This window comes from Malus sylvestris, chromosome 8, assembly GCF_916048215.2.
Source record: "Malus sylvestris chromosome 8, drMalSylv7.2, whole genome shotgun sequence".
In the NCBI taxonomy this organism is placed as follows: Eukaryota; Viridiplantae; Streptophyta; class Magnoliopsida; order Rosales; family Rosaceae; genus Malus; species Malus sylvestris.
The window spans coordinates 26,756,422-26,781,784 of record NC_062267.1 but is presented as its reverse complement, the minus strand read 5'-3'; the positions used below and the strand labels follow the sequence as shown (position 1 = coordinate 26,781,784).

At 36.7% G+C, this 25,363-nt stretch overlaps 4 protein-coding genes across 5 annotated transcripts; 1 reads left to right on the top strand and 3 right to left on the bottom strand.

Annotated features, from left to right (window-relative positions):
- Window positions 1–514: 514 nt before the first annotated feature.
- On the bottom strand, window positions 515–2,461 carry LOC126630916 (uncharacterized). Its single transcript, XM_050301056.1, has 3 exons — window positions 2,061–2,461; window positions 1,167–1,281; window positions 515–743 (listed from the first exon to the last, which is right to left on the bottom strand). Exons 1-3 carry the CDS (start codon window positions 2,286–2,288, stop codon window positions 670–672), a joined length of 417 nt encoding a protein of 138 aa, XP_050157013.1. The 5' UTR covers window positions 2,289–2,461; the 3' UTR covers window positions 515–669.
- A 2,087-nt stretch (window positions 2,462–4,548) lies between these two features.
- On the top strand, window positions 4,549–9,282 carry LOC126633213 (pentatricopeptide repeat-containing protein At4g28010). 2 transcript variants are annotated; one of them, XM_050303783.1, is made up of 3 exons: window positions 4,549–6,926; window positions 7,311–7,370; window positions 8,685–9,282. In XM_050303783.1, exon 1 carries the CDS (start codon window positions 4,702–4,704, stop codon window positions 6,901–6,903), a length of 2,202 nt encoding a protein of 733 aa, XP_050159740.1. In that variant the 5' UTR covers window positions 4,549–4,701; the 3' UTR covers window positions 6,904–6,926; window positions 7,311–7,370; window positions 8,685–9,282. The 2 variants fall into 2 exon arrangements, with proteins under 2 accessions (XP_050159740.1, XP_050159741.1); XM_050303784.1 differs by having other exon boundaries at window positions 7,311–7,374.
- A 247-nt stretch (window positions 9,283–9,529) lies between these two features.
- LOC126633214 (glucuronoxylan 4-O-methyltransferase 3-like) lies at window positions 9,530–11,094 on the bottom strand. Its single transcript, XM_050303785.1, has one exon. It carries the CDS (start codon window positions 10,928–10,930, stop codon window positions 10,046–10,048), a length of 885 nt encoding a protein of 294 aa, XP_050159742.1. The 5' UTR covers window positions 10,931–11,094; the 3' UTR covers window positions 9,530–10,045.
- A 3,974-nt stretch (window positions 11,095–15,068) lies between these two features.
- On the bottom strand, window positions 15,069–21,391 carry LOC126632509 (nuclear pore complex protein NUP96-like). The gene is made up of 6 exons (XM_050302935.1): window positions 21,133–21,391; window positions 18,196–20,784; window positions 16,852–16,975; window positions 16,410–16,558; window positions 15,677–15,774; window positions 15,069–15,517 (listed from the first exon to the last, which is right to left on the bottom strand). Exons 2-6 carry the CDS (start codon window positions 20,722–20,724, stop codon window positions 15,322–15,324), a joined length of 3,096 nt encoding a protein of 1,031 aa, XP_050158892.1. The 5' UTR covers window positions 20,725–20,784; window positions 21,133–21,391; the 3' UTR covers window positions 15,069–15,321.
- Window positions 21,392–25,363: the final 3,972 nt, after the last annotated feature.

The window sequence follows — 25,363 nt, the reverse complement described above, 5'->3', positions numbered from 1 at the left end:
GAATCTCTACCTAACATAGTAATTAATTCCTTTAATGTTGAATGTTTGTAATGATAATCAAATGTTTAAACCAATTATATGTTATGTATTTAAGTTATTATGATGATCTTTAAATAAGAATATATACGATTTGGATCATTAAACAATGTTTCAAGATCGCCCCAATCATCTTTAACAAACGACATATTCTCCAATGTGATATCAAGTTGTTTATATGAAGCAACACTTGTACTTCAAATGGAACCCAACGAAAGGATATTGTATGAGTAGTGTGACGCCTTATATATACAAAAGGATATTGTGCATCAACAACTAAAATGCCTTGTCGCTGTACTAGCTCATAATCTACCGCTCTTTTGGGAACAATGTCGGGCCTTTTTTTTTGCTTGAAATTTACTTGTAAAAAGCACATGATCAATTGGAGACATAAGATGAGTGGCTAGGTTGGCCAACGGGTCGTATTTGTTGTGTTTATGTCAAACTTGTTATTCTAACGATTGTCCTGGCACCCAAATTATCTTAAAGGGCTTTAAGAATTCAAACCCCAACCTGACTCGTTAAAATTGTGAGATCAAATTTCTCAATATTAGGACACAACATTCAAAACTAAACAGATTCAAAACTAGATTACAAAATGTTATAGCTCAACTCTAGATTCCTTGACATGCATCAACGAACTTTACGAACTTTTTCTTCCTGTCCTAGCCCAAGTGACTTTTGCGCATTTGCAATACCTTCAGGATCTGCAATCAAAGAAACCAAATGAACTGGATGTTACAATGCCAAAGTTTTATCGTATGCCCAAGTTTTCAATTAACCGGCTTCCGAGTGAGGAATCAGGCGTAATGTATATGCATATCCACAAAAAGTTTTGACTCATAATTTGGTTCAGAAGTATTGTTCGTCAATCATGAGCACGAAAGTTTACCCTCCCGTATTATAATGAAACTGAACCACAGTGAAAGAAAACTACTCTCACTTAGTTTAATAAGATATAAACAGTTTAAATCTACATATCACCCTTCTAGTACTAGTAGTATATAAACATAGCAACAGCATTGCCACCTCATTGCCACTACTGAACCAAATTATGAGTCGAACTTTTTGTTATCTATGCTTAATGCTTCATCAACTTGGGATCCACACGGTGAAGCAGATATACGTACCAAAGAACTGTGTGAAGATACGAGTGAAGAAGTTCAAGTTGCGGGAGACATTGTATGCCATGGCAGGCGGAAGAGGTTTCACGACAGTGTCAATGCTAAACACCCGTTGAAGGAACTGCAAACCGAGTTTGTCATGCAAACTTGTCAAAGAACCGATTCATATTGCAAACTAATAAGATATAAAGAAAAATAAGATGGAACCATGGAAATTATGTCTAAGAGATCAAACATAGAGAACCAAGAAAATATTGATGTAAAGGCAGATAATCTAAAACACATAACTGAGCAGCTGCTAGATAGTCAATTTAATACAGAATCCACAGTTTCTTAGACTCTATTTTAAATTACTGAAATAGACGCGAAACACTGACAAAGTCATTTTTTGGCCTAATGTGGGGGAAGGAGAATTTGAACTGGGGACCTCTTCTACCAAAGTGGAGAGAAATGCCGCTAGACCAATTTAGGATATCACTCAATAAAAAGGCGACCTCAACCCAACGAGGCTCCCCATTTTGCGAGAGCGGGGGAACGTCTATCGGACAATGCCTTACTCTTGCTTTGTAAAGAGGGTGTTTACACAACTCTAAGCCGTGTCATTTTGGTCACAAAGAAGCAACATTTCCATTGCGCCACCGCTCCCCTCAATATCTCTCGAATAAAAATAAAAATAGGCAGCACACAATAATCACGCACAACCCAGAAAAGTAGAAAACTAAAAAGTTTCAGAAATTACTGCAAAATTGAAATTTTTAGAATACCGAAACAAATTTCAAATTTTCAATTGAAATACATTTTTCTGTCCCTAATTCCAAGCAGAGAAATAAACGAAACCAACCAAATTAAGAGACAGTTTGAGTATTGATGAAATTGGGAATTGGGTAAACTTGAACGGACCTGAAAGTTGCGCTGGAAGCTGTATCGGAGCTCAGGGTCAATCTCAGTGAGAGAATCTTGATCGTCTTGGTCTTGAGAGCGCTTGGTTTTCTTGCGAGGGACGTGCATGGTTGGAGTCGACCCTGGCTGGCTCGTCACTTTCAGCTTCCCTTCTGGGAATTCAGCTTCCGCCTCTTCTTCCACCCTCCACGGAGCTGATGACATCAATTGCTTCTTCGTCTTAGACATGGTCGGCACTCTCTCTGTACTGCCTTGGCGGAGAGCCTGAGGGGAAGGAGAAGACTTTGATTAATGGAAGAGGAGAGGGAGCGTGTGTTTTGGATAGGGGTCGCGTTTGTATGTGGGTGGAGTTGCGCTCTGTTCGACCACTAAGAATACCTTGTACTCGTCTTAGCGGCGGCTAATGGTGGTTCCTTTTTTATTTACTGGAACTTTAACGAAAAGCACCGGTACTGTTCACTTTAACGAAAAACCACATTTTTACACTAAGAAGTCAATTCTGGTACTATTCACTTTACCCTTTATTTTGTCCTTATCATTAAAACTCAAAGTTTTCAAGCCCTTTTCATTAGTTTTCCTTTTTTATTTTTATGTCAAAAGTTGGGGGCAACTGTCTCATCTACAAGGTCATCTCTAACCGAAAGGTTCAGATGGTCAAAAATAGTTCGAAAATTATTTTCAACTAGTCAAAAGGCTCGTGAGCCCCACTGCACAAAAAATGACTAAAGGGCCAACCCAAACCAGCGCCGGGCCAAGCCACATGCTAAAGTCATATTAATTAATTTTATTTTTTTCGGGGCCAAAATTTTCTAAAAATTATTTAATTATGGGTTTAGATTTTTTGGTCCGAGGAAGTTGATTTGTTCAAAGTTGGGGTGTTCATTTTATAAGCATGTTTCCTACGTCATTCATCTCCCACGGTCGATGTGGGATAATTATAATGGGTGTAGATGAAGCTGTAGTTCCTTTCATAAGCATGTTCCTTTCATAATTTATTTTAAATATTTAATTATATTTAATTTGTTTTAGTTTTTAAATTTAAATAATAAATTATGTTTGGCCCTATGGCCCTCAGTTGGACATGGTAAGAAATATGGCCATGCACTGTTCATTAAAATATTAATTTCTTGGAGGGCCAGAGGGCTAAAACGAGCCCTCTGACCAGTCTTCGGTTGGAGATAGCCTAAATGCTTTTAAAATAACTAAATGTGTTCTTTTGGTGAGTTTTTTTTTTTTTTTTAAATTAATCTTTAGTAAAAACACAAGTGAATTATAAAAAAGTACTTAAATTGTTTCCTAAAAGAAGCACTAGAAGCTTTTGAAACCCAAAACTATTTTCTAAAAGCGTCAAGTGTTTTCGAAACCAAAATTATTTTCTTTAAAAGTGTTTTCAGTCATTTTAAAAACACTTATAAACAAGGTTAAGTTCATACTGATGTAGTTTTCGTTTGATATATAATATAATCAGGTGGCTTACATTGTACATAAAACTTTTAAAGCTTTAAGGAGTTTAAACGTGTCTAAATAAGATCATCTTCAAGAGATTCTTTAAATCTATTGGAACGCTAGTTTAAAGAGCCAAACTCATAAAAGTCATCTTCAAGAGACTCTTTAACTTTAACTTTTAGCATAACTTAACAAAATGACTCTTCAAATTTAGTTTAAATTTATGCTATATAACAGTTCTGTTAAAGAAAAATAATATATAATGGTAGTGACGTGTGCTTTAATTAGGCATATTGTGTGAGAGAAGTGAGTGAGTAAAACGTAAACACAAAATAGCCATGGCAAGATCCAACAACTCAAGTGGTTCTACAAGTCTCCAAACTCCTATCTTTGGTCGAGAAAATTTCCATTTTTGGGTAGGGAAGAAGATGAAAAACATCTTCATATCCTTTTTGTCTATGGAGCTATGCACAATGAGGCTTTGAAGTTGGTGTGAAATTATCTAGGAAGACTCAATGAAATTGTTAATCAAATGAAATCGCTCCTCTTTGTTTGCAAACACTGAATTTTTTTTTAAGTACATCAATATTTTACATTAAGGAGAGGGAGAGTTCGGCTAAACCACATAATAGACAACCTAATTTGGTATCGAATTCGCCATCCATAAGATTTGAACTTAAAATCTCTTACTTTCAAGCGGACGCTGAAACTTAAATGAAAAAGAAACATGCCACTTCTTTTTCTCTCTAAAATTCTTAAATTTATACAAAGTATAGTTTTACAAAAACACCCCCACTTTTGACAATTGATTTTTATTTTTGGAGTTACAGGAAAATTTAACCATATGGATAGATAGATAGATAACAGGAAAGGTTAAGATAGAGAAAATCACACCAATAAAAGGTTTTAATCCTAATTCTGTAGCTGCTCCTATGCGTCAAAAGCCCAGCCCAAAGAAGGCCCAATCGTTCTGTATGAAAGCCCACCCAAAAACTCACAAGCCCTGCTCCACTCAACAACAAAAATCAGAGACAAAAAATGTCCAACTTTTCAACGTTTCTCTCTCTCACAAGAGCTCGGCATGCTTGCTTTAACTCCATCAACAACAACATTTTTGGTGTGCGGCGGCGGAGGCGGAGGCGGAGGCGGAGGTTAAGGTACCATCGTCACCAATCCTCAGAGTTACGTATTCAAAATGATGATAAAGCAACTTCTTAAACTGCACCCTAGCTGTAACTTCCCCTCCCATGGCTTCTGCGTTTACTCAAAGCACTTCTCTTCACTCTCATCTATCACTTCTACCTCTGATATCGAAACCCAATTGAGGTTTCTCTGTGACAAGTCCGACCCTCAGGTTTCGGAGGCGGTTTCGGGTTTCCTCCGCGCCGTCGATACGAACCGCTTGCCTTCTGGGGCAGCCTGTAATTTGCTCGTGCACACTCTCACAAAGTCGAAAAATTATGAATTGGCGTTTTCGGTTTATAGTAAGATGACCAATGTTGGTCTTCGTCCGAGTTTTATATCATTGAGTTGTTTAGTAGCTTGTTTTGTTAACTCCCATCACCCCGAATTGGCACCCGGGGTGTTGGGATTGTTGTTAAGGCGTGGATTTCAGTTAAATGCGTTTGTTCTGAATCTTACATTGAAGGGTTTGTGCGCTAACGATGAGGTTGACAAGGCGATTGAGTTGTTTCGTGTAACGGGAAGAAATTATGTAACCCCGGATATTGTTAGTTACAACATTCTTATAAACGGACTTTGCAGGGTGAAAAAATTGAAAGAAGCAACTGAGTTGTTGGTTGATATGGAGTTGTTTGGTTCTGAGCCGAATGTGACGACATACAGCACTTTGATCAACGGATTCTGCAAGGATGGTCGAGTGGATGAGGCGATGGGGTTGTTGGAGGAATTGAGGCAGAAGGGTTTGGAAGCGGATGTTGTAGTGTACAGTACCATTATAAGTGCTTTTTGTGATAAAGGGCGTTTCGATAGAGCCAAAGAAATTTTTAATGAGATGTTAAAGAAGGGTATTCCTCCGAATGTGGTTACATATAGTTGTTTCATAAATAATCTCTCCAAGATAGGGAAATGGAAAGAAGCCACCGCGATGTTAAATGATATGATAGAGTGTGGAGTTCTCCCTGATGTTATTACTTATACAGGCTTACTTGACGGGCTTTTCAAAAGTGGAAGGGCTACAAAAGCCATGGAGCTATTCAGTCTAATACTATCGAGGGGTGAAGAGCCTAACACTGTAACATACAATGTTATGATTGATGGACTGTGCAAGCAAGGCTTGGTGGATGAGGCTTTTAAGATTTTTGAAATGATGAAGGGTAAGGGTAAACAGCCTGATGTAATTACATACAACGTGTTACTGATGGGGCTTTCTTGTCGCGGGAAGGTAGATGAGGCAATGGAACTTTTCAGTATGATATCAAAAGATGAGAACTTTCTTGAGCCAGATGTTATCACATATAACATGCTAATTATTGGACTCTGCAAGGAAGGCAATCTTGATAAAGCTATGGATATTTATAATACTATGGTTGAAAGGGGCATTGCAGGTAACTTAGTTACTTATAATGCTTTGATAGGTGCATGTCTAGAGGAAGGATTTGTGGGCGAGGCCATCAAATTCTGGAGACGTGCACTTGACCTGAGATTGGTTCCGAATGAAATTACTTACGGTGTCTTGATCAGTGGATTTTGTAAGACTCATATGCTTAGGTTTGCAAAAGGACTCTTTAGTCAAATGAGAGCTTCTGGGGTTAGTCCTACTTTGATTGACTACAACATTTTGATGCTATCCTTGTGCAGGGAGAGTAGTGTGGAGCAAGCTAGGATGCTATTTGATGAGATGAGGCGTACATATTGTGTGCCAAATGTGGTCTCGTTTAATACAATAATTGATGGAACTCTAAAAGCAGGAGATGTTGAATCTGCTAAAGGCTTGCTGCAGGACATGTGTAAAATGGATTTAACTCCTGATGCTTTTACCTTTTCCATATTAGTAAGCCGGTTCTCGAAACTTGGGCTTTTGGATGAGGCTAAAATGATTCTCATGAAGATGATTGATTGTGGTGTTGAACCTGATGCCTTTGTTTTCGATTCTTTACTAAAGGGCTATTGTTTAAAGGGTGAAACAGAAGAAATCGTTAATTTGCTTCATCAGATGGCAGACAAGGGTGTTGTTCTCGACTCAGAAATAACTTCTACCATCTTGGAATGCCTTTGTGAAATCTCAGACAATGTTGATGTGATGAAGATTCTCCCAACTTTTTCCCAAGAAACATCAAAAGGAGCAAGCATTACCTGCAATGAGCTGTTGGTGAAACTTAGTAACTCTCATCCAGAACTTAAATTGTCCCACGAGAGACCTCCAGTGCCCAGATAAACCTGCCGCTTGTTCTATCTTATGTAAGTCTTGTAGTCTTTGGTTGTCCAGTTCTATAGAATGAACTGTTTATGCCACTTAGGATTCAGTGCCTACGGATATCATGTTTTTATTACATTCTAGATTTTCCTCCTCCGGTCTTGTCTGTAATATGCTATATAAAGTAACATATACGTGTTTATTCATTTATGCATTGTTGGTTTAGTTTTTTTATTTTTAAAGGATACGGTCTAGTAGATTTAGGGGTACGGGTAGGGTTAGAAGGAGGAAAAAGAATGTCGGGGTTTTGGCATTAGGGCAGCATGCATCTTTGCAAATTCTAAATGTTGTTCTGGAGAGAAAAATCTCAAATTAGGTGATGTATAATGAACCTTGGTTGATGATTTCTTTTGATTATGTATGTGCAGGATTAGTTAGCTGGGAAACTAGAATCGGGAATTCCTGAGCAGATCTGCCACATCTTACAAGTAGGTATTCAAAAGGATTTCATTTGATTCTTGGAACTGAAATATACATCAGGAATTGTTATTTTACCTTTATCATAGTTAAACAACATAAATACAGTAAAGCTAATTAATTAATGATGTAAACAGAATCTGATAGATAAGAAACCCAACTTATAGGGTGTGAGTTAAACCTTATTAGCTAGGTGAGAATCACTCCAATCCCCGTTAGGGCCTAGATTTCTAAAGGGAAATCAAACGTGCCTTTCGTCGATTTTAGAAACTGATAATACTTCAAATAAAATACATCTAGCCTAACTAGACCTACAGGACTAGACTTTTTATAATAGTAACGACTACCGATTTAAATTTGGTATTTCAAATTTCTGGTGTGCTGGAGTTGGAATTCGATTTTAAAGCTATAAAACACGCATTTCAATCATTTTACCTCTCCCATTGGAGATGCTCTGATTACTTTGGTTGTTGGTGCCACTTGATTGCACTTTTTTGGTTGTTGCTGCCATTTGGAAAAAAGGAATGTCTGCACGATCATGTCAGTTGTGCGTCTTCCTGATTGTTCGCACGATGTGGAACATAGATACTCTTGAAAAAACAAAACGTTTTCTTTAATTTGTTGTGTATACACAGTTGAAGAGCATTTTGTTTCATCGCCTTTCCTAGGTTTACTACTTAGTCAAACTTTATGCCAATTTCTTGACACAAGAAAAGGAGAGAAATTATGTGAATTTCAAATTGATGCTGCTTGCGAATCAGTTTGAGGGACAATCCAACTGGAAATTAGGTAGTTATTCTTCTGTTTGTCCAAATCCCTTTGTGAAACCATACGGTACAATTCTTGAGGATTTGTCCCGTGTGGTGTATTATCAACCAAAGAGAAAATGGCATTTCTCTTATTGTAAACCCAGATTTAGTTATAATTCAAATAGTTTGGGATGCGATAAAATGCCTTGATAGCCATCATATTTCACTAAGTGCCATGCTGAAGTATACATAACGTAAGTCTTGCTTGCATTGTACAAGTCTCTTATACTTTTTCTTTTGATGCTTATGATACTCGATGCTCATTAGCGAGAACAAAAGCCACATATTGTCACCAACATTTCATCATTGTTTCTTATCTACCCCCGGCTGGTACTCCTCTTTATAATTCAGTTGGAATTCAAGCTTTGGTGTGGTACGAAATTAAATCATGTGAAGAAATTGACTACAATGGCGTCAAGAATTCACTATTCTGTGTGCTAAGAGTTTTCTGTCCATAGCATTCCATTTTCTTTTAATCATTTTCATATAATTCCCCTCCCTTTCCTATGACCGCAGTTTTAACCGTGTAGCATGGAATTCATTGGTCAAACTGAAGCTGCAAGGTGTGATGAGATTCTGATAACGGTGTTATCTGGGACTCAAACCCATCGCTGGAAATCTCGATGGAGTCATCTTCCTTGTCCCTTCACATTACAGATGTTGTGAAATTTGTTTGAGGAAAGCTCATGCAGGTTGCGCAATCCAGAATTTTGTTACGAAGTAAATACCAAGCATACAGAGCGCCGGAACTCTTTGTGATCTAGATTTGGGCTCGATCTTCGGCCTTGGTCACTGTAGAATTGAGGGTGTCTTCCTTCTCCGGGTTGTTGCTGGATTGGAAAACTGCACCGAGTTGTTTGTTGTTACGATTTTTGTTTTCATTTATTTTAGGTGTAATTAGGCATATTAGAAAGTTTTATTTTTGTTGTAATTTCAAACTGGACTCCTCAATACTGGGGCCATAGAATTGCTGAGTTAAAGAGGTTGCTTCTTGATACGTTCCTCGCCGGAAATTAGGGGATTTCCTAACACATTTGAGCGAATTAAGAAATATGTAGCGGAAATATGAAATTTCGCACACATAATTCCTCAAACTCTTCTCTCTTCGACGTTATTTCCCTCCCTCTCTCTAGTCTCCCATATATTATTTTTACACCACCCTTTTTTGGTTGGAACCTTTTGTTTTTATTTATCCTTATTTAATGACACCCCTTTTTAAATGATATATTTACCTTTACTTTTATTATCTTAGATGGAGATCCAAAAACTTAAGGATAGGGGTCAAATTGGCCAATTCAAAATGGTTCATGGAGTAAATTAACAAAATAGTTTGGTGGTAAATTGACGCTCACAGTCCAACATAAGGCAACATTTTATACTTTTTATTTTATTATCTATTTAATAAAATTACTTTAATCTATAAGGGAAGGATTTAAACACCGGTGCAAGCGGCACTGCCCGATCAAATGGACTAATTCGCATCTCTTAAAATACAGACCTAATTTTTACGAAGAAAAAAATAGTAATGATAAACACTTATTTTTATAGTCTCTCTTACACACTCTTATTTAATTTGATCATTGTTTTCGTTTGATTATTTATTCCGATCTTTTTCACCAAGGTTATCTAATCAAATGATCCGGACCTTTAAAATTTAATCCAACAACTAAAGTTATTATAACTTTTAATAAGCTTCTGTTTTTAGCAATTTGATTAAATTTCAAAAATTCGGATCACTTGATTAGATGTCTTTGGTGGAAGAGATTAGAAGAGAATCTTTTTCCCTACTTTTTGTTTTGCATTAATTTAAGACAAAAATATTTAAAAAGAAGAACACTAGTAACTTTGTGAGAGGTTTGTTCGAGGAAGATCATCATCTAAGGGCAGAACGGTCTACCTAATCGAGCCCTGTGACTGGGAATAGTGAAGTGCCTGATCCTGCCCTCCTGCTCCGTCAAGTACCCCTCACAGAGAAATGCCTTGGAGAAGCTGTCCTCAACCACTCTATCCACATCATGCACAAACACATGAGCTTCCCCCTCCTCCCTGTTCCTCCCCAGCAGCCCCGCCGTGTATATGGCGCTCATTCTTCCCGGAGCTCCGTCGAAGTACCCCGTCGGCGCATCCACCATGATCAAATCCCACTCTATATCGTACACATCGCTCGGCAAGTTCTTGAGCGCCAACTCGCACTTTGAAAACCTTGGATCCCCGACAGCCCTGCACTCTTCCTTCCTTCCCATCTCCATGAGCTTGTCCGCTTGGTGAACCTTGGTGTCGTACTTCACGTGGTAGGCCTCCAACCCCGGCAGCTTCTGTTTGATCTGGTCGATCCATGAATTGTCTTCTTCGAGGAAGATGGTTCTTCCGCCGTGGTTGAGAGCCGTCCACATGAGGCTGTCAAAGCCGAGGCCGAAGACTAGAAAGTTGCAGGGTGATTTTTGGGAAAGGACCGCGGCGGAGACGGAGACTTCTTTCATGGTTTGTTGTGGGGTGACGTTTGTGGTCGCGTAGTGGATGATGGCGTGGGCGAGGGATGGTGGGGTTTTGGTGCATGTTGGGATGAAGGGCTGATCGCACGGTTGTTGTTGTTGGGGTTTAGAGGTTGAGATGAGATGGGATTGCGAGGAATTGGTGGATGAAGATGGTGGTGATGATGAAGAGAAGGTTGATCTGGTTATGAAGATGGTGAGGAGGAAGATGAAGAAGCAGCAGAGGAGGATGACCTTCAGATTGATGCCACATTGAAGTTTGGACCTCATGGTGCTTGATATGAGAGAGGAGGCGCCGGGGGATGGGGGTGGTTGTTGGAGGAGATAAAATTGATATGGCTGTCTGAGGTTGTGTTGCTGAAGGTGGGGAAGTGGTGGGGAAGAAAGAGAGGGGGAGGAGGGAGCTATATTGTTTGTTTCTGCTTTTCAAGGAAAGGTTAGCAAGCAAGTATACTTCAGTTCAGCCAAAAAATAAAAGTTGGTATACATTAAATTAAGAATAATACTTTGCAGATCTACATTTAAAAATTATTTTTATAAAAAACTTTTCGAATCACATATCGTTTAATCATTTAAATTTAGGGAACTTTAACGAAAAGCACCCGGTACTGTTCACTTTAACGAAAAACCATATTTTTACACTAAAAAGTCAATCATGATACTATTCACTTTACCCTTTATTTTGTCCTTATCATTAAAACTCAAAGTTTTCAAACCTTTTTTATTAGTTTTCCTTTAAATTTATCATACAAATCAACATTTTTTCATTGATATATTGCTCAATACGTATATCGTTTTTTATTTAATACTAGCATATAGGCACTCACAAAACGTGTGAGAAATTTTTATTTTTTTATTTTTGAAATAGTAGGAGAGAGGAAGAGAATGATAGAGAATGTGGGAGTGTGAAATTTTTTTTTTTTAATTAGAGATATATTAGGATTATATGTAGGTGATGTTTTGAAAAAAAAAAGTAAAATTTGGTTGTGTGAAATTACATTTCTGCCTCATATTTCTTAGTCATGTTTTGTCTTAATTAGAGAATTAATTTGATAATTTCATAGGATTTTGATTAACAATACGTGTTTTATTAATTAGTAGAGATATTTAGATATCTAAACGATATTTGAATAATCTTTTTAAGAAATATCTTCAAATGACTGTGGCACCCTGCTACTTGAGAATTACTTGTCTCCTTGCACCCAGCAACAGAAGTAATGATGCATATTAGCACATCCAAGGTAACGTAGTGTGTTACCTTCAAAGATGCTACTAAAATCAAATTATGTTGCTCATTATGTAACTTAGCCGAACTCTTAATTCTCTTTATGAATTAAATTTTTAGCCCGAGACTATTAAAAAATGAATTTATGATAATTTTTTCTTAAAGTAATAGAAAAAAATTATGTAGACTATCCTAATTTAATTTTATGAACATTTTAACCTAACAATATTTAGATTTTGATAAATATTGAAAAAACACTAAACTGACATCATGAAACTCGTGAAATACTATGAAAGAATATGAAACACATAAAAAAATTGAATTACTTTAGCCGTTTGATTTAAAATTTGGACTGTTAGATCTTCTTTTTTTACCATTAGATTTGATCATATTAGATCTTAACCGTTGGATTCAATAAATTTATAAATATAAAACTTAATAAAATACACATATATGATAGGTCAGCCCCACTAGTCAAAGAAGAATTTGGGCCTAAATTTGCCTCATAAATAAGTTTTGGGTTAAAACTCATATTTGTTTGCCTCAAAGGTTGAATCAAATTGGGATAAATTTAGAAGATAAAATTTGAGTCTTACTCCAAAAGTTGAAGTACGTCTAAAGGTAAAGGGTGGGGAAGGCTCGAACCCGAATAAGAAGGGCCACAACTGTACTTAATTTCTACTATGACTCTAGCTCTCCTCATACTAAATAAGTTTACAATTTTTTTATTTTTTATTTTTAAACAACCAAAATTTAAAGGAGTGTGATATCCACATACCCTTTTTTACTTCTCACACACTTTTTTAATTTTCGGCAATCGGATCAGATGAATTGAAGAATATCAACGGACATAAATTAACAAGAGGTGTGTGAGAAGTAAAAATGGATGTGTGGATAGCACACCCCAATTTAAAACTAAAAACTAAAATGGTGTCAAACAAGCTCCCGAGTTTTTTTTTATTTTTTTTATTTTTTATTTTTATCACCACTCCAACTATTTTTCAACATAAGTCCCCCACACTATTATCATTGTAGTGGAGTTTGATCACCAAGGTTGGCTAGACCCCTCTTAGAAAGGCTAAAAGCGTTTTTGAACCTAAAAACTTCCTAGTGTTTTTTAAATCATACAAGTGACGTTATTAAGAAATTGATAAATACTTCTTCATAAAACACTTTCTAAGTCTTTCAAGTAGTTTATTCTTTTATAATACCATAAATTTTGTGAAGAAAAATTTCTAGAGTCAATAATCATGGATATAATTGCATGAATGGGACCCGGGTCATATATGTATTACGTACCGTCTTTTTAAAGAGTAATGCTAAATTTATCACATATTTGTGTCATCATTTGTACTGATTTCTAATAGAGGTAGGGATCACCAACATATGTGAGTCCTAATTCTATTAGATTAAATAGTACAAATATGTAGTAGGAGTAGCATTTTTTTTAGTACGTTGATATTTTTACACTAAGGAGAGGGGGAGTTCGGCTAAGCCACATAATAGGCAACCTAATTTGGTATCGAATTTGCCATCCAAGAGATTCGAACATAAGACCTCTCACTTCTAAGTGAAGATGAATACTACCAGATCGTAGTAGTTGGGGGGAGGAAAGAGAGAGAGACAGGCAATGATTAGTTATTATCTTGCCACCACTGCTAGTTTGGTTGAAATATTCATCTTAGAAGTGAAGCAAGATGGGTTGGAGGCTTGATCTAGACGCAACGGCCACCGCTGCTAGTTTGGTTGGAAGAATAACATGGTTGGTGTATCGATGACTGCTGTTTGCTTATATATTTCTGACTTCTTTTTCTTTTATATAGGGGAAGATGTGATGCTTTTGATTATCAATGTAGTAGTTATAACAACTTTGTCTAATTGCGACATATATTGAATAGATGTAAGACTGAGATTTTTTGGTTTACTCAAAACATGAGTTGGTACATTACGTATTATTATAACATATGGTTTATTGATTTATGTTTTGAGTATAAGAAAAAAAATTTAGTCCATTAAATTTAGTTAGTGATATTCTCAATTGAGATTTAGACGTCTGTGTGAATAATAGAAAATGGGTAGTACTATTTACACATCCATCTTTATGTTTCACACATTCTTGTTAACTTTTTACTATTGATTTTCTACAATTTATTCGATTCAACTTTATTTAGTATGAATTTCTTTTTTGGATAGTGCGTTGCTCTTTGCACTTTTTTTTTGTAACATATTTGTATTTGTACACTAAGAGAATGAAAAAAATAAATTATTATCAAACTCCACGCTATAAAAGTCAGAGTTAAGATCACTCATTTACAAATTAATAAAACATTATTAAATAGTAGTAGTGAGTAACCACATTATTAAGAGACCTAGTAAATCCACGTATAATACACATGCGAGTACATGTGTATGTTGGAAACTATTTTTGAATCCTATACACTTTTTCTTGTTCTCAATGATATAAAGAAAATACATGATTTTAAACAATTTGAACTACAAAGTCCTTAGAAATATTATTGTTCTTAAGGCTCTTTGATATTTTCAATCTTGCGTAAGAAATGGGATTGGCTAGCAGTTAAGACCAGTGGTAGATTTAGGCATTTTCTTTGAGGAGTTGTAAGCAATCACGCTCCATATTTCGAGTACATTGAAAAATCTCTCCCATCTTTGGAGCCAACAAGCATTCCACAAAACAAAAAGGCAGCAATGTTACTGAGAATTATATAATTGATCTATTCCTCCTTTTATGTTTATGTACGAGACCAATTTAGATTTATATTACTTACTCTTGATCTATTCCTCCTTTCATGATCATGTACGAGAACAAACGGACATACATAGCCCCATCAATTCATTTGATCAGATAGCCTAAAATTAAAAAGGGTGGAGAAGGTAACAAACAAATATCATACCCTAAATAAAATATGATGGAAGGCTACGGCGGAGGGGTGGAGGATAGTGGCGTGTATTTGATAATTTTTTAAAAGAAAAACTAATGAAAATAACTTAAAACCTTTGAATTTTAACGATAAAGATAAAATAAAAGGTAAAATAAATAATACCATAATTGACTTTTTAGTGTAAAAATATAATTTTTCGTTAAAATGAACAGTACCGAAATTTTTTCGTTAAAGTTCCATTTTTTAAATTTAAATGCATCTCGTCTTGACGGTAATTGTATAATAAGGTAGAAAAGACAATACGCATTACAATTTTTACTTTGGTGTACGGATACAAAATTATGAGTTCGAACAAAATTTCCTGTAGCTTTTGTACTATAACATTAGTGAGATATATGCATATCCAGAATAGACCAACTAGAGTGAGTGAAGACTGCTGCTGAAGCAAAAATAACAAAATAATCACGCTTACAACAAGTGCCATGAAAAAGCACTCAAGCGCTCAATTTTCGGATGCCATGCCAATAGGGGGAAACCTATGTCGTAGCCTCCGAAAGAAAACATGTAAAGAGAGACACTGCCTCTTGCAAATGACTCGAGCGTTTGTCTTCAGGAATGGGAGCACTAAAAACGGTGTCAAAGCAACTTAACTGAACATCTCGTGTTGGTCCCTCGCCAATGTCGGATAAAAGCAAACTGCATATCTCATCCGCCATCTTCGAATACACTACCCTGTTTGGTAAATATGTCAATCTCATGATAACTGTAGAGCCAGCTACGAACAAAAATTAAAAATACCAGAGAGTACTAACAAGCATGAGTTGGCTTAACAAAACCAAACAATTTTGCCTCAATCCATGCAAAAGCTCAGTCAAGGGTTGTTGAACGTACCTCACGTCAATTGGTAACCTGACACCCCAAACAGCCAAAGACTGGTTTAACTGACCAAGAAATTCCCTACAAGCAGAATTTCTGCTTTCAAGTGAATCCTGCAGCAAACAGAACATGGTGCTGAGCAATCATTGAGAAAAGAAAGCAGAATTTCTGCTTTCTGACATGATAAACATCCTGTTGCATTTTATCAATTACAGAAAGATTTAGCAATAAAAACGTTCTTCTTCTGCAGTCACAAGTCACAACAATGGGGCTATATATCGTCTTTAAGCTATTTCCTAATCCTACCTCTTGCTTATCTTGTTAGCTTCCTACTACCAAGATAAGTGCAATAGAAGATCCTGAAGTGCATCAGTAACTAGCACAATATCCACACTAAAGTCCTCAGCAATCAAGGCATGGATAACATTTCTCTCGCTTTAGATATATGCAATATTTTCATTTTAGGATGCTTTTACTTTATTTTCTGACTCTGAGCGAAATGTAGAAAACCTTTTTTGGTCAATCAAATGTGAAAAACCTTAACCAAGTATATCGGTCAAACTTCAGTATAACTGTACAACATATCTTGTTCAAGCCGCTGAATTATGAGAAAGTGAGATGTCGCAATAGGGAAAACCAAGCTTTGGTGCTTCAAACAATGCAATCAGTATTACTATAATGCAGGGTTGACTATCATGCAGATCTACAAAACATTTAGAATCTTATCATGTAGGATAAGCTGTCATACCAATTCATTCATGGTATCGTTCACTTCCTGCAATGAACTTCTAATTGAATAGAATGAAATATAAATCCCAGCTCCGAGGTCCCAATTTTCAATTTCTGATTTGTGGTCCTCCATGTAAGTTGCAAGCCTCCATATTTCTGAGTGTTCGACTGCATTCAGAAAGGAAAAAGGAAATTACATATCCCTATTAACTAAAGCAAAATCGAGGCCCAAATTTAAATTTTGGAAACAAAATCAGTTAAAAGTACATTGTCCCTAAGCCAATCAACTACCTGCTTATAAATCCAAAAGGTCGCAGAAATAACTGTTCTACTATATACACACACTTAATAACCGAATGAAAAGTATACTTTGCTATGACAGATTCCTCATCAGGGATCCTATTAGAGTACATCCTGAAACTTAATGAAACTAAATGGAAATAGAAGTTATTAAATCATACCAGACAAGAATAATTTGTGAGCAACAGAAGTTACGAAAATAGCATGCGCTCTCTGCCAATTTGCACATTCAAGAAAGTGTTCAAGAGCCTTCGCAAGTTCCCCATAGTAATTGAAATAAACAGCCTGCAATCCAGGAAAAATAAAATCATTCAAACAGCAGAATAATTAAGTCGGAAGACTGAATTCCAATTCCATTTCCAAGACTTTCAAATAAGCAACCAACCACAGACAAAATAAAGGAAAACACCAGACATCAAATTTTTCGCTCTTTTTTATTTTTTATTTTTAGTATTTACTAACTAGTAATTGCTGTCAATAAGATTTCAACTCAGCGCACATCAAAGTTTTGGTTAGAAACTTATATAGTGATCTTCTGATGAAAATGAACATAGGGAACTCCAAACCCTTGGATTCAGAAACTGGAAATTGAGAATGTCTAACCTTGTATGCATTATAATTATGACAGTGATCATCTTATTGCCTCCGTCAGAAATTTAGACCACCCTACGATGAATTTGTGCTCATGATAAAGGACAGACCTCCTACAGCCTTTATCAGCAATTCAGAACACTTAAATGATTTGTGTTGTATGATTTCTTGAGCATTACTTAGTGTATAGAAGTAGAAAAAGGGATGCTTAGATAAACAGTATCCCCAAACAGAATAACCGAGTGTTTGTCTTACTCTGTTACATGCCTGGTGAATCCTTAAGAAACTAAAAGTCAATAACAGCAGACTGGTAGCCAATAGATTTCTTCTCAAAGAAAGGCTGAAGCAGGGCATTTCAAAATCTTGTCTCATATTTGTTTGGTTTGTGAATTTAGGGTCTATTTGGATGGATGAAATTAAAAGAGGAATTTAGATTTTTTTATTTGAATTTATTGGTAGAAGTTCAGAAATATTAATTTCTGATTGTTAGTAAAATTCATATATGCATTTACTTATTTAACAAAAAAAAAAGGTTTTGAAATATTCAAGAGAAAAGGATTGTTTGCAATCCGACATTTTTTGACATGATCAAATTTATACGTAAATATCATGGCCATAAGAGAATTAATACTTTTAACTCTTGCATCCAAATGGATCCTTATAAAATTTCAAATAAGACGAAAAAGACAACGGAAAAAATAGGAGTTTTCAAGTATAAGGAATAACAAACCATTTCGAAATAGAATAGGGTTTCAAACTGAATAAATGGTTAGTCATTGTCAACAAGCTACTAAGGTCATTGTTTATTGGTAAACATGATTTATGTTCCAAGTATGATAACATAGAGGGCATCATAATAAATTTTGGTTATACAACTATACAGTGAATCAGTAAAATGGGAAAATATGACATACCATAGCCTCATGAAGCCATGCCTTAGGAATACCCAAGTCCTCAATGGCTTGGCGTTGTGATTCTTGAGAACTCCAGGATTCACAGTATTGGAACAAGATTTCCCGAATAAGATTAGAGTGAAGATATGGAAAATCTTCACAATGGGGCATGTGAAGGACCACATAGATCGCCCAATGACATTGCCCAAGACACAACAGCTGGGAAACAAATCCCATGTCAAGAACATGAAGATCCTTAGAACTGATAGCCCCAACTGATTCCAACACTGCACGCTGATGCCAGATCATATGGTAATCAAGTGGATCATGTGTTGACGAGAAGGCACTAAACATGGACTTCAGAAAGCCAACTTCACTTTCTTCACTGGCATGAAGCAGCATCAGATAATACGATAGGTCATAACGTTTCACCACATTCAAATCCTCAGCCTCTTCTACCAGTCCTTCATCAATGTAGACAGGAACAGGGTATGGAGCCTTACAATCATCAAGAAGATGTTGATAAGTGCGAAATATTTTGGGTAATGAAGTGTTAGGTTCTAATTGATACCACATCAACAAACCTAGAAACCTTTTCCAATCAATGTTAACATCATGTAAAGCACCATGGATATTACCAGCAAGCAACTCATAAAGCCTTATCCTGTCTTTCTCAATGAAGTTGAAATCGAGCCCATTGATCCTCCAACGATCAAGTTGTTGAGCAACATCAGTACGATTGACTATGGACCCACCGGCCTGACTCAACAAACAAGCCAATCTTACATCTCCCTGAGAAGCAGCAATTTCCACAGCAGCATCCAGCTGACGCCCACTCAAAAGTAATAATATATATTCCAGATAGCTGGACTCATTCAAGGAGCTTATCTTTTCTTGTACTCGATGGGAAACATTCTCTTGCAACCAACAGCTAAACTCTGCCCTCCGAATAAGAGGTAAAGCTTCCAGGTCGACTTGTTGAGAAGCCTCCTTCACATCCTGCACCATTTCTTCCTCACTATCAGCACCCAAGGATTTTGATCTTCCACCATTTTCCCTATCAGAAAAGAGAACTTTAATCAGTTCCCAAATCATTATTTGGTGTGTCAAAACCAAACGGGAAGATGAAGATAGGCCAGGAACTTCCAGCTGCTTCTCAATAATATCTACATAGCTCCTGCAAATCTGTGTAAGCATCAAGCGGTTGGAGACAAGCTTTTGAAACCTCAGGTTGAATGGTCCAAGTTCAATCTCCTTTGTCTGATGAGATATTCTCTTGTGAAGATCTAATGGAGAATCAATAGCCATGTCAACAAGTTCCTCCCTAACTTTGTTGTTTTCATCTCGAACAACACTGTCAATAGCAACCTTCTCTATATTGACTATGGATGACAGCATCTTTGGAGAACCGTTACTCCCTACGGGTGTTCCAGCATGCACAAGGATTCCGTTTGGGCCCCATCCTACTCGAAATGACCTACCCATAAACAGACCTGCATCAACTATGTTGCAAGAATGTTTTCTGGTTACTGGTGTTTCATGCTTGAGATCAAGCTGAAAACCTTCTTTCAATGTCTTAAGGGGCATGGCCTTATTTTCCTGGGCCATTAGAATGGCTCCAGGAGAATTTGAATCAAAACTACCATGCTTGTACTCAAGTAATGCCAGCGGGGTTTTTCGCACAGCTGGTGGAGTAGATCTCTGACTCATCCTCTGAGAAGCAAAGGATGGATTATAATGTGCAGGGATATGATTCAAATCCTCAGCCTCCGCTTCCTCATCATGAAACATCAACATTCTCATTTCTTTCATCTTTACTGGGTCAAGCCCAAGATGAGCAGGAAGAGAATGTGACAGCACAACTCCAGTGGGATCTATTTGGTTTTCTTCATCAACATCAGAAATATCACCATTGTTCATTTCCACAAGATCTTGGGCTGAAGCAGTATCTTCCATCATGATCTCTTCTTCATCATCTTCATTCAACCCAAATCTGCTGAAATGGTGGACAAAGAATTTCCATTCCCCGCTTTCTGGATTAAACGAAATAAAGCGAGCTCCTTGTCCCTCCACACTGTTCCTCAACTTTTTCACAATATTATCTTTCTGTCTCTTGTCAATATTTGACGGTCTTGTTTGTAGCACCAAAGTTACTTCAGCAGGCTTGTTAAGGCCTTGGCCAACCAAAGGCTTGACAGCTTCATCGTCATACACGATTACCTCATGTCTGTGGAACTTGACAATATTATCTAACTTCAAACACCTAATATCAGTCTTCCCAGGATACTTGACAGATCCATGACCGAGTCTCCCAACTGTGAAGTCCAACACTCGGCTACAAAAACCAGGATCTGCATATTCCCGAGCAGCCAATTCCTTCAAAGAGGGATGTGTATAGTAATCAGCAGCTTCTAAAGTTGGTAAATAAGTTAAGGATCCTTCAAGGCGACTAAAAGTCTCAGACAAAGAAATGCCAGCGTCCCGAGAGACCCTTCGTTTCTTGTGTTGACATGCTACTTGTGAATTAGGAGTTCCAGAATCAATGCCCATTCTGCAGGGTTGTAACAATCGATACGATGCTTCAAGTATAATAAAGTTCACAATAAGTCCCTGAAAATGTGGAACATAAATCGAACTTTAACCACGAATATTAAAAATTAGTACTCTCAATAGCACAGCATCCATGAAATATTGCCTACAATTCTTCCCCAAATAATGGGAGAAATCGTTACATCGACACCGTAAGGGTGTCCAGAACTACAAATTGACATGATGAAGGGGAAGAAACCCCAAAATTTTAAACCAAATTGGGCTTCTCCAAAACCCTACTAACACACAATTGCAAGACTAAATTACCAAAAAAAAATGCCCCAACTTCAGTGACCCAGTAAAAAACTAACACCATCAAATCAAAAGGAATCAAAAGCAATCATCAGTGAGCTCTGAGTAAACGCTTACACCGCATTCAGCTCCTGTTCCGCTCGGTTTCAGCCAAGTCAAGCATTTGAGACTACTCTCAGTTCCTTCATAATTTTGTCGGCTGCCATTTCAGAGCACAACCCTAAAAAATCAGAGGCCTGCAACTTCAATGGAGCACAGCAAAGAGAAAAATTAGTGGTCCTCCTAAGCGTTCGAAATAAAAGACGGAGAAGAAGTAAGGGGGTTTTGCGGCGTCGGAGAGGGGATGGCCTTTCCCTTTATCGCGCGCTTTGTCCAAACCAAGTTACAAAATCTTATGATATCGGAAATATTGTAGTTTAAAAACACGAAAATTTTAATGGAAATATCGTGATATTATCGATATCGATAAAAATTGAATAAAAATCACAGAAATTCTAAGAAAAACTTGGAAATTTTTATTGAAACTTTGCAGGATGTTTATTTAGTCAATTATCTATTAGTTTATCATAAAAAATTGGAAGGAAATGCATTGGATGATAGATATAACTGATTTAAGTTGATTATACAACGAGCTGGCAAACATTGTGAATGTAGAAAATATGTAGTAATTAATGAAAGAAGTTTAAACACACCATAATCATTTATATATAATGAATTAGTATAATATTTTACACTTTATACATTGCATGGTAAGATACATGAATGACTTAGCAAGGTCTAAAATATCGATGATATCGGAAATATCGGTAGTTCAAAAATACAGAAATTTCGATGGAAATATCGGGATATTATGGATATTTCCAAACCAAATATGAGTGTTCTAATTTCAGGTTTTTTTATTTAAATTTTGTTAGTCTAAATGGTCTCAGATGATCATATAATTCCTCAATTTGGTTTGTATTGATAAATATGATCTTTAACAATGCAGTCCTTCGTTGAAGATTCTGTCAATAATTTTATTAATGTATCAATCTAAATTTTTGCATCACCGTTTGGAGTACTTGCAAGGAAGAGAATAAACAATCATGAAATAAAGTACCGGTTTGGTATTGACCAAAAGTTCTCCAGTGTCAAATATTAATAATAATATGGCACATGTTGAAACTAAATTTTCGCACCGCCGTTAGTGAAGTACTTGTTCGGCCACCTGCAAGGAAGAGAATAAATAATCATGAAATCCTCGGGCTAGTCCTGACCAAAAGTTATTCGACAATCAAGTTAATAATAAAGGGTTTATAAAACTCTGGGTATGTATGCGGGACGCATAATATCAAATTAGTTTGATGAACCCTAAGAAGGTATATTTATAGTAGTTGAGAAAGAAACCCTTTGAGATAGTGATTATGTGATAAACTAGAAGAATCCTAATAATATTTAACATTAGTTATTATTTCTTCTTAAGATTGTAACTACATGTGACTCAAGTCAATCCGTGGGAATCACCAAGAATATAAGAAACCTTAATCGGATCAAGCTTCCATGTCTTATGGAACAAGTAGGTCATTCTCAGCAAGGCATGCAAGCCCTGCCTACCATTCTGGGGTCCATCAAATTGTGGTGGCACCGTTGATCCGTTTACACGATTCAGCCAAATTGAAATCGTTTAATCCATGACCAGACTACAGAGGCATACTCACTCCATTTCGCCTTACTTTGGTCACTGGTTATTTATGGATTTGGATCCTAGGGATCAACGCATGTGGACTATTGATAAAAAATCGTGCGTCCAAATTGAATGCTTTTTATATTTTAAAAGTAAAGTAGACCCATTTTACGTGAAAAATATAAAAAATGAAAAAATTGTGACCACACAATTTTTGATCAACGGTCCATATGCGTTGATCCCTAGGATCCTCAAGAAGGGGATCCGGCGAGTATCCAATTCCGGTATTTATGGCCCTAAATGTCCTTCTTGAAGATCTTTACCAAGGATCATATTTCTCATAGTGAGTCAGAGTAAATGTCGCCCAAAAGTTTTCATACATGTGTCAATCTGGCTTTGTAACCAAGGCTTGGTATAGGAATCATTCTTAATTCAAGTGCGAAGGGTGGAATTGGATCCTCTCCTAGACAACTGCTCGGGATCCTCCTGATCGGTGTTAGTAGGTCATTAGATTTTTATTCAATGGCTATAAACATGGGACATTCTTAAAATTATAATAATTGTAGTCATTGAATAAAAATCTAACGGCCCACTAACCCTGATAAGGAGGATCCCGAAGGTTTGCCTTGGAGAGGATCCAATTCTGTGAAGGGCATCAAATATTGTGTCGTTCATGCAAATTGATTGCGAGCAATCATGACGGTTTATGTCCTCAGTCGCATTGCGTGTGCACGAATGCCAAGACTTGCTTTTTGTGGTCCTAAGGCAAGAATTGTTAGAGGCAGATTCTTTGCCCTCCCACTTCTCGTGCCCTTCTGTTTTGTGTGGTCATGGTTAAGCCACATCAACATTTTATATTATTTTTTATAGAGATAATAAGACAAAAATGAATAGTAATATAAAATGTTGACGTGGCTTAACTGTGACTACACAAATAGGAGGGCACGGGAAGTGGGAGGGCAGAGAATCTGCCTTCAGAATTGTTTCATGGCACATATCTTGGGGTACGTCGTTCTAGATTCAGTGGTTACAATGCTAAAAAAATTGAAATTCTAATGGAATTAGTAAAAAGGCTAAATCGAAAAAATGATCTCTGTGGTCATAAAGTATTTGGAAGATAGTCTTTGTGCTAAAAAAACTCGGATTTAAACCCCTGTGATGTACTCCATTACCAAATTTAGTCCAAAAATGATTTTTCTGTTAACCATCTGTTAATACATGGGTAAAATTGTACTTTGATGTGTGCACCTTCTTCTTCCTGCATCTACCCTATGCAACCCCAAAACTCACTTCACACAAAAGGGACCATTTTCAGTTTTCCATAGACCTACCACTACAACCATGGCGGCCATCGTGTCTCCGTGGGTCAATGGAAAATCGTAATAGTTGATTTTTCTCATTTCCGTTAGGATTTTCTCAGGAAACAAACAGACGCTTACTCTCTCTCTCCTATCTCTCTCTTTCTTTCTCCATTATCCTTCAATTTTACGTTTCTAAGATTTTATTGCAATGTTTAACAAATTCGAATTTAAATTCAAAATTCATTGCACCGTTTGCAGGCCAAAAGTTTCATAACGGCATTCTCCAACTCGACCTCCATCACCAACAATTAATTTAGGTTTCACTTCTCATTCCTTCATCATAATTTCCCTCTATAATTTCTCCAAACCGAAACGTATTTTTTTCAGGTTAATTTTTGTTTCATCAGTAAGGAGATGACATCATCGAGCAAGCTATGCCTGGACTCGAACGAAATGTCATCGCCGACGCCAGCGGTGTATCATCGGCGGAGATGAATCCTCGGTGGTGTATCACCAACAGAGATGAATCCTTGACGGTGTATCACCAACTAAGATGAATCCTCGGCGGCGAGGGCCTAAGAGCCGAGTTTGGCCCACAGAGACATGGTGGTAGCTCTGTGGAAAACTGAAAATGGTCTCTCCTTTTTCTCTTGCGCGAAGTGAGTTTGGGGGTTGCGTAAGGGAGATGCAGGAAGAAGAAGGTGCACACATCAGAGTACAATTTTACCCATGTTTTAACATATAGTTAATGGAAAAATCACCTTTTTACTTAATTTGCTAACGGAGTACACCACAGAGGTTTAAATCTGAGTTTTTTTAGCACATGACTATCTTCCAAATACCTTATGATCACATGGATCATTTATCTGATTTGGCCTAGCCAAAAAATCATTACTCCACAGTATAACAAAGTTCAAGAACCAATACTCACACATTTTCAATTCAGGGACAAAAGCTCCAATTGAACTGAAATTTAGTGATTATTGATCTAATTTTTTCTAATATTTTTATCATCTAAATGGCAATATTTTAAAAATCTCCGTCTAGATGTTAGGCAGCTGGTCACTGTCCCGATTAATGCCTAGGCGTTTGAAAATTAAGAAAAGACACATAGACCTACTGAAGCGCTCGCCTAGACCTCCTAGGCACCCGCTTAGGTTGTGATTCACTTAGATATGAAATAGATAACTTTCATTTTTGTATTTTATTTTTTTCAATAAATTGTAAGAGATTTGTTGAATACTTAAATGAACACACATTATATGCTTGTTTCAATGTTTTCATTATGTTCCAATAACTCATAATACATATATTATTTTATTTTGTAGTTTATGATGAAATTATATGTATATAAGTATAAATAAACACTTAATTACACGAAATA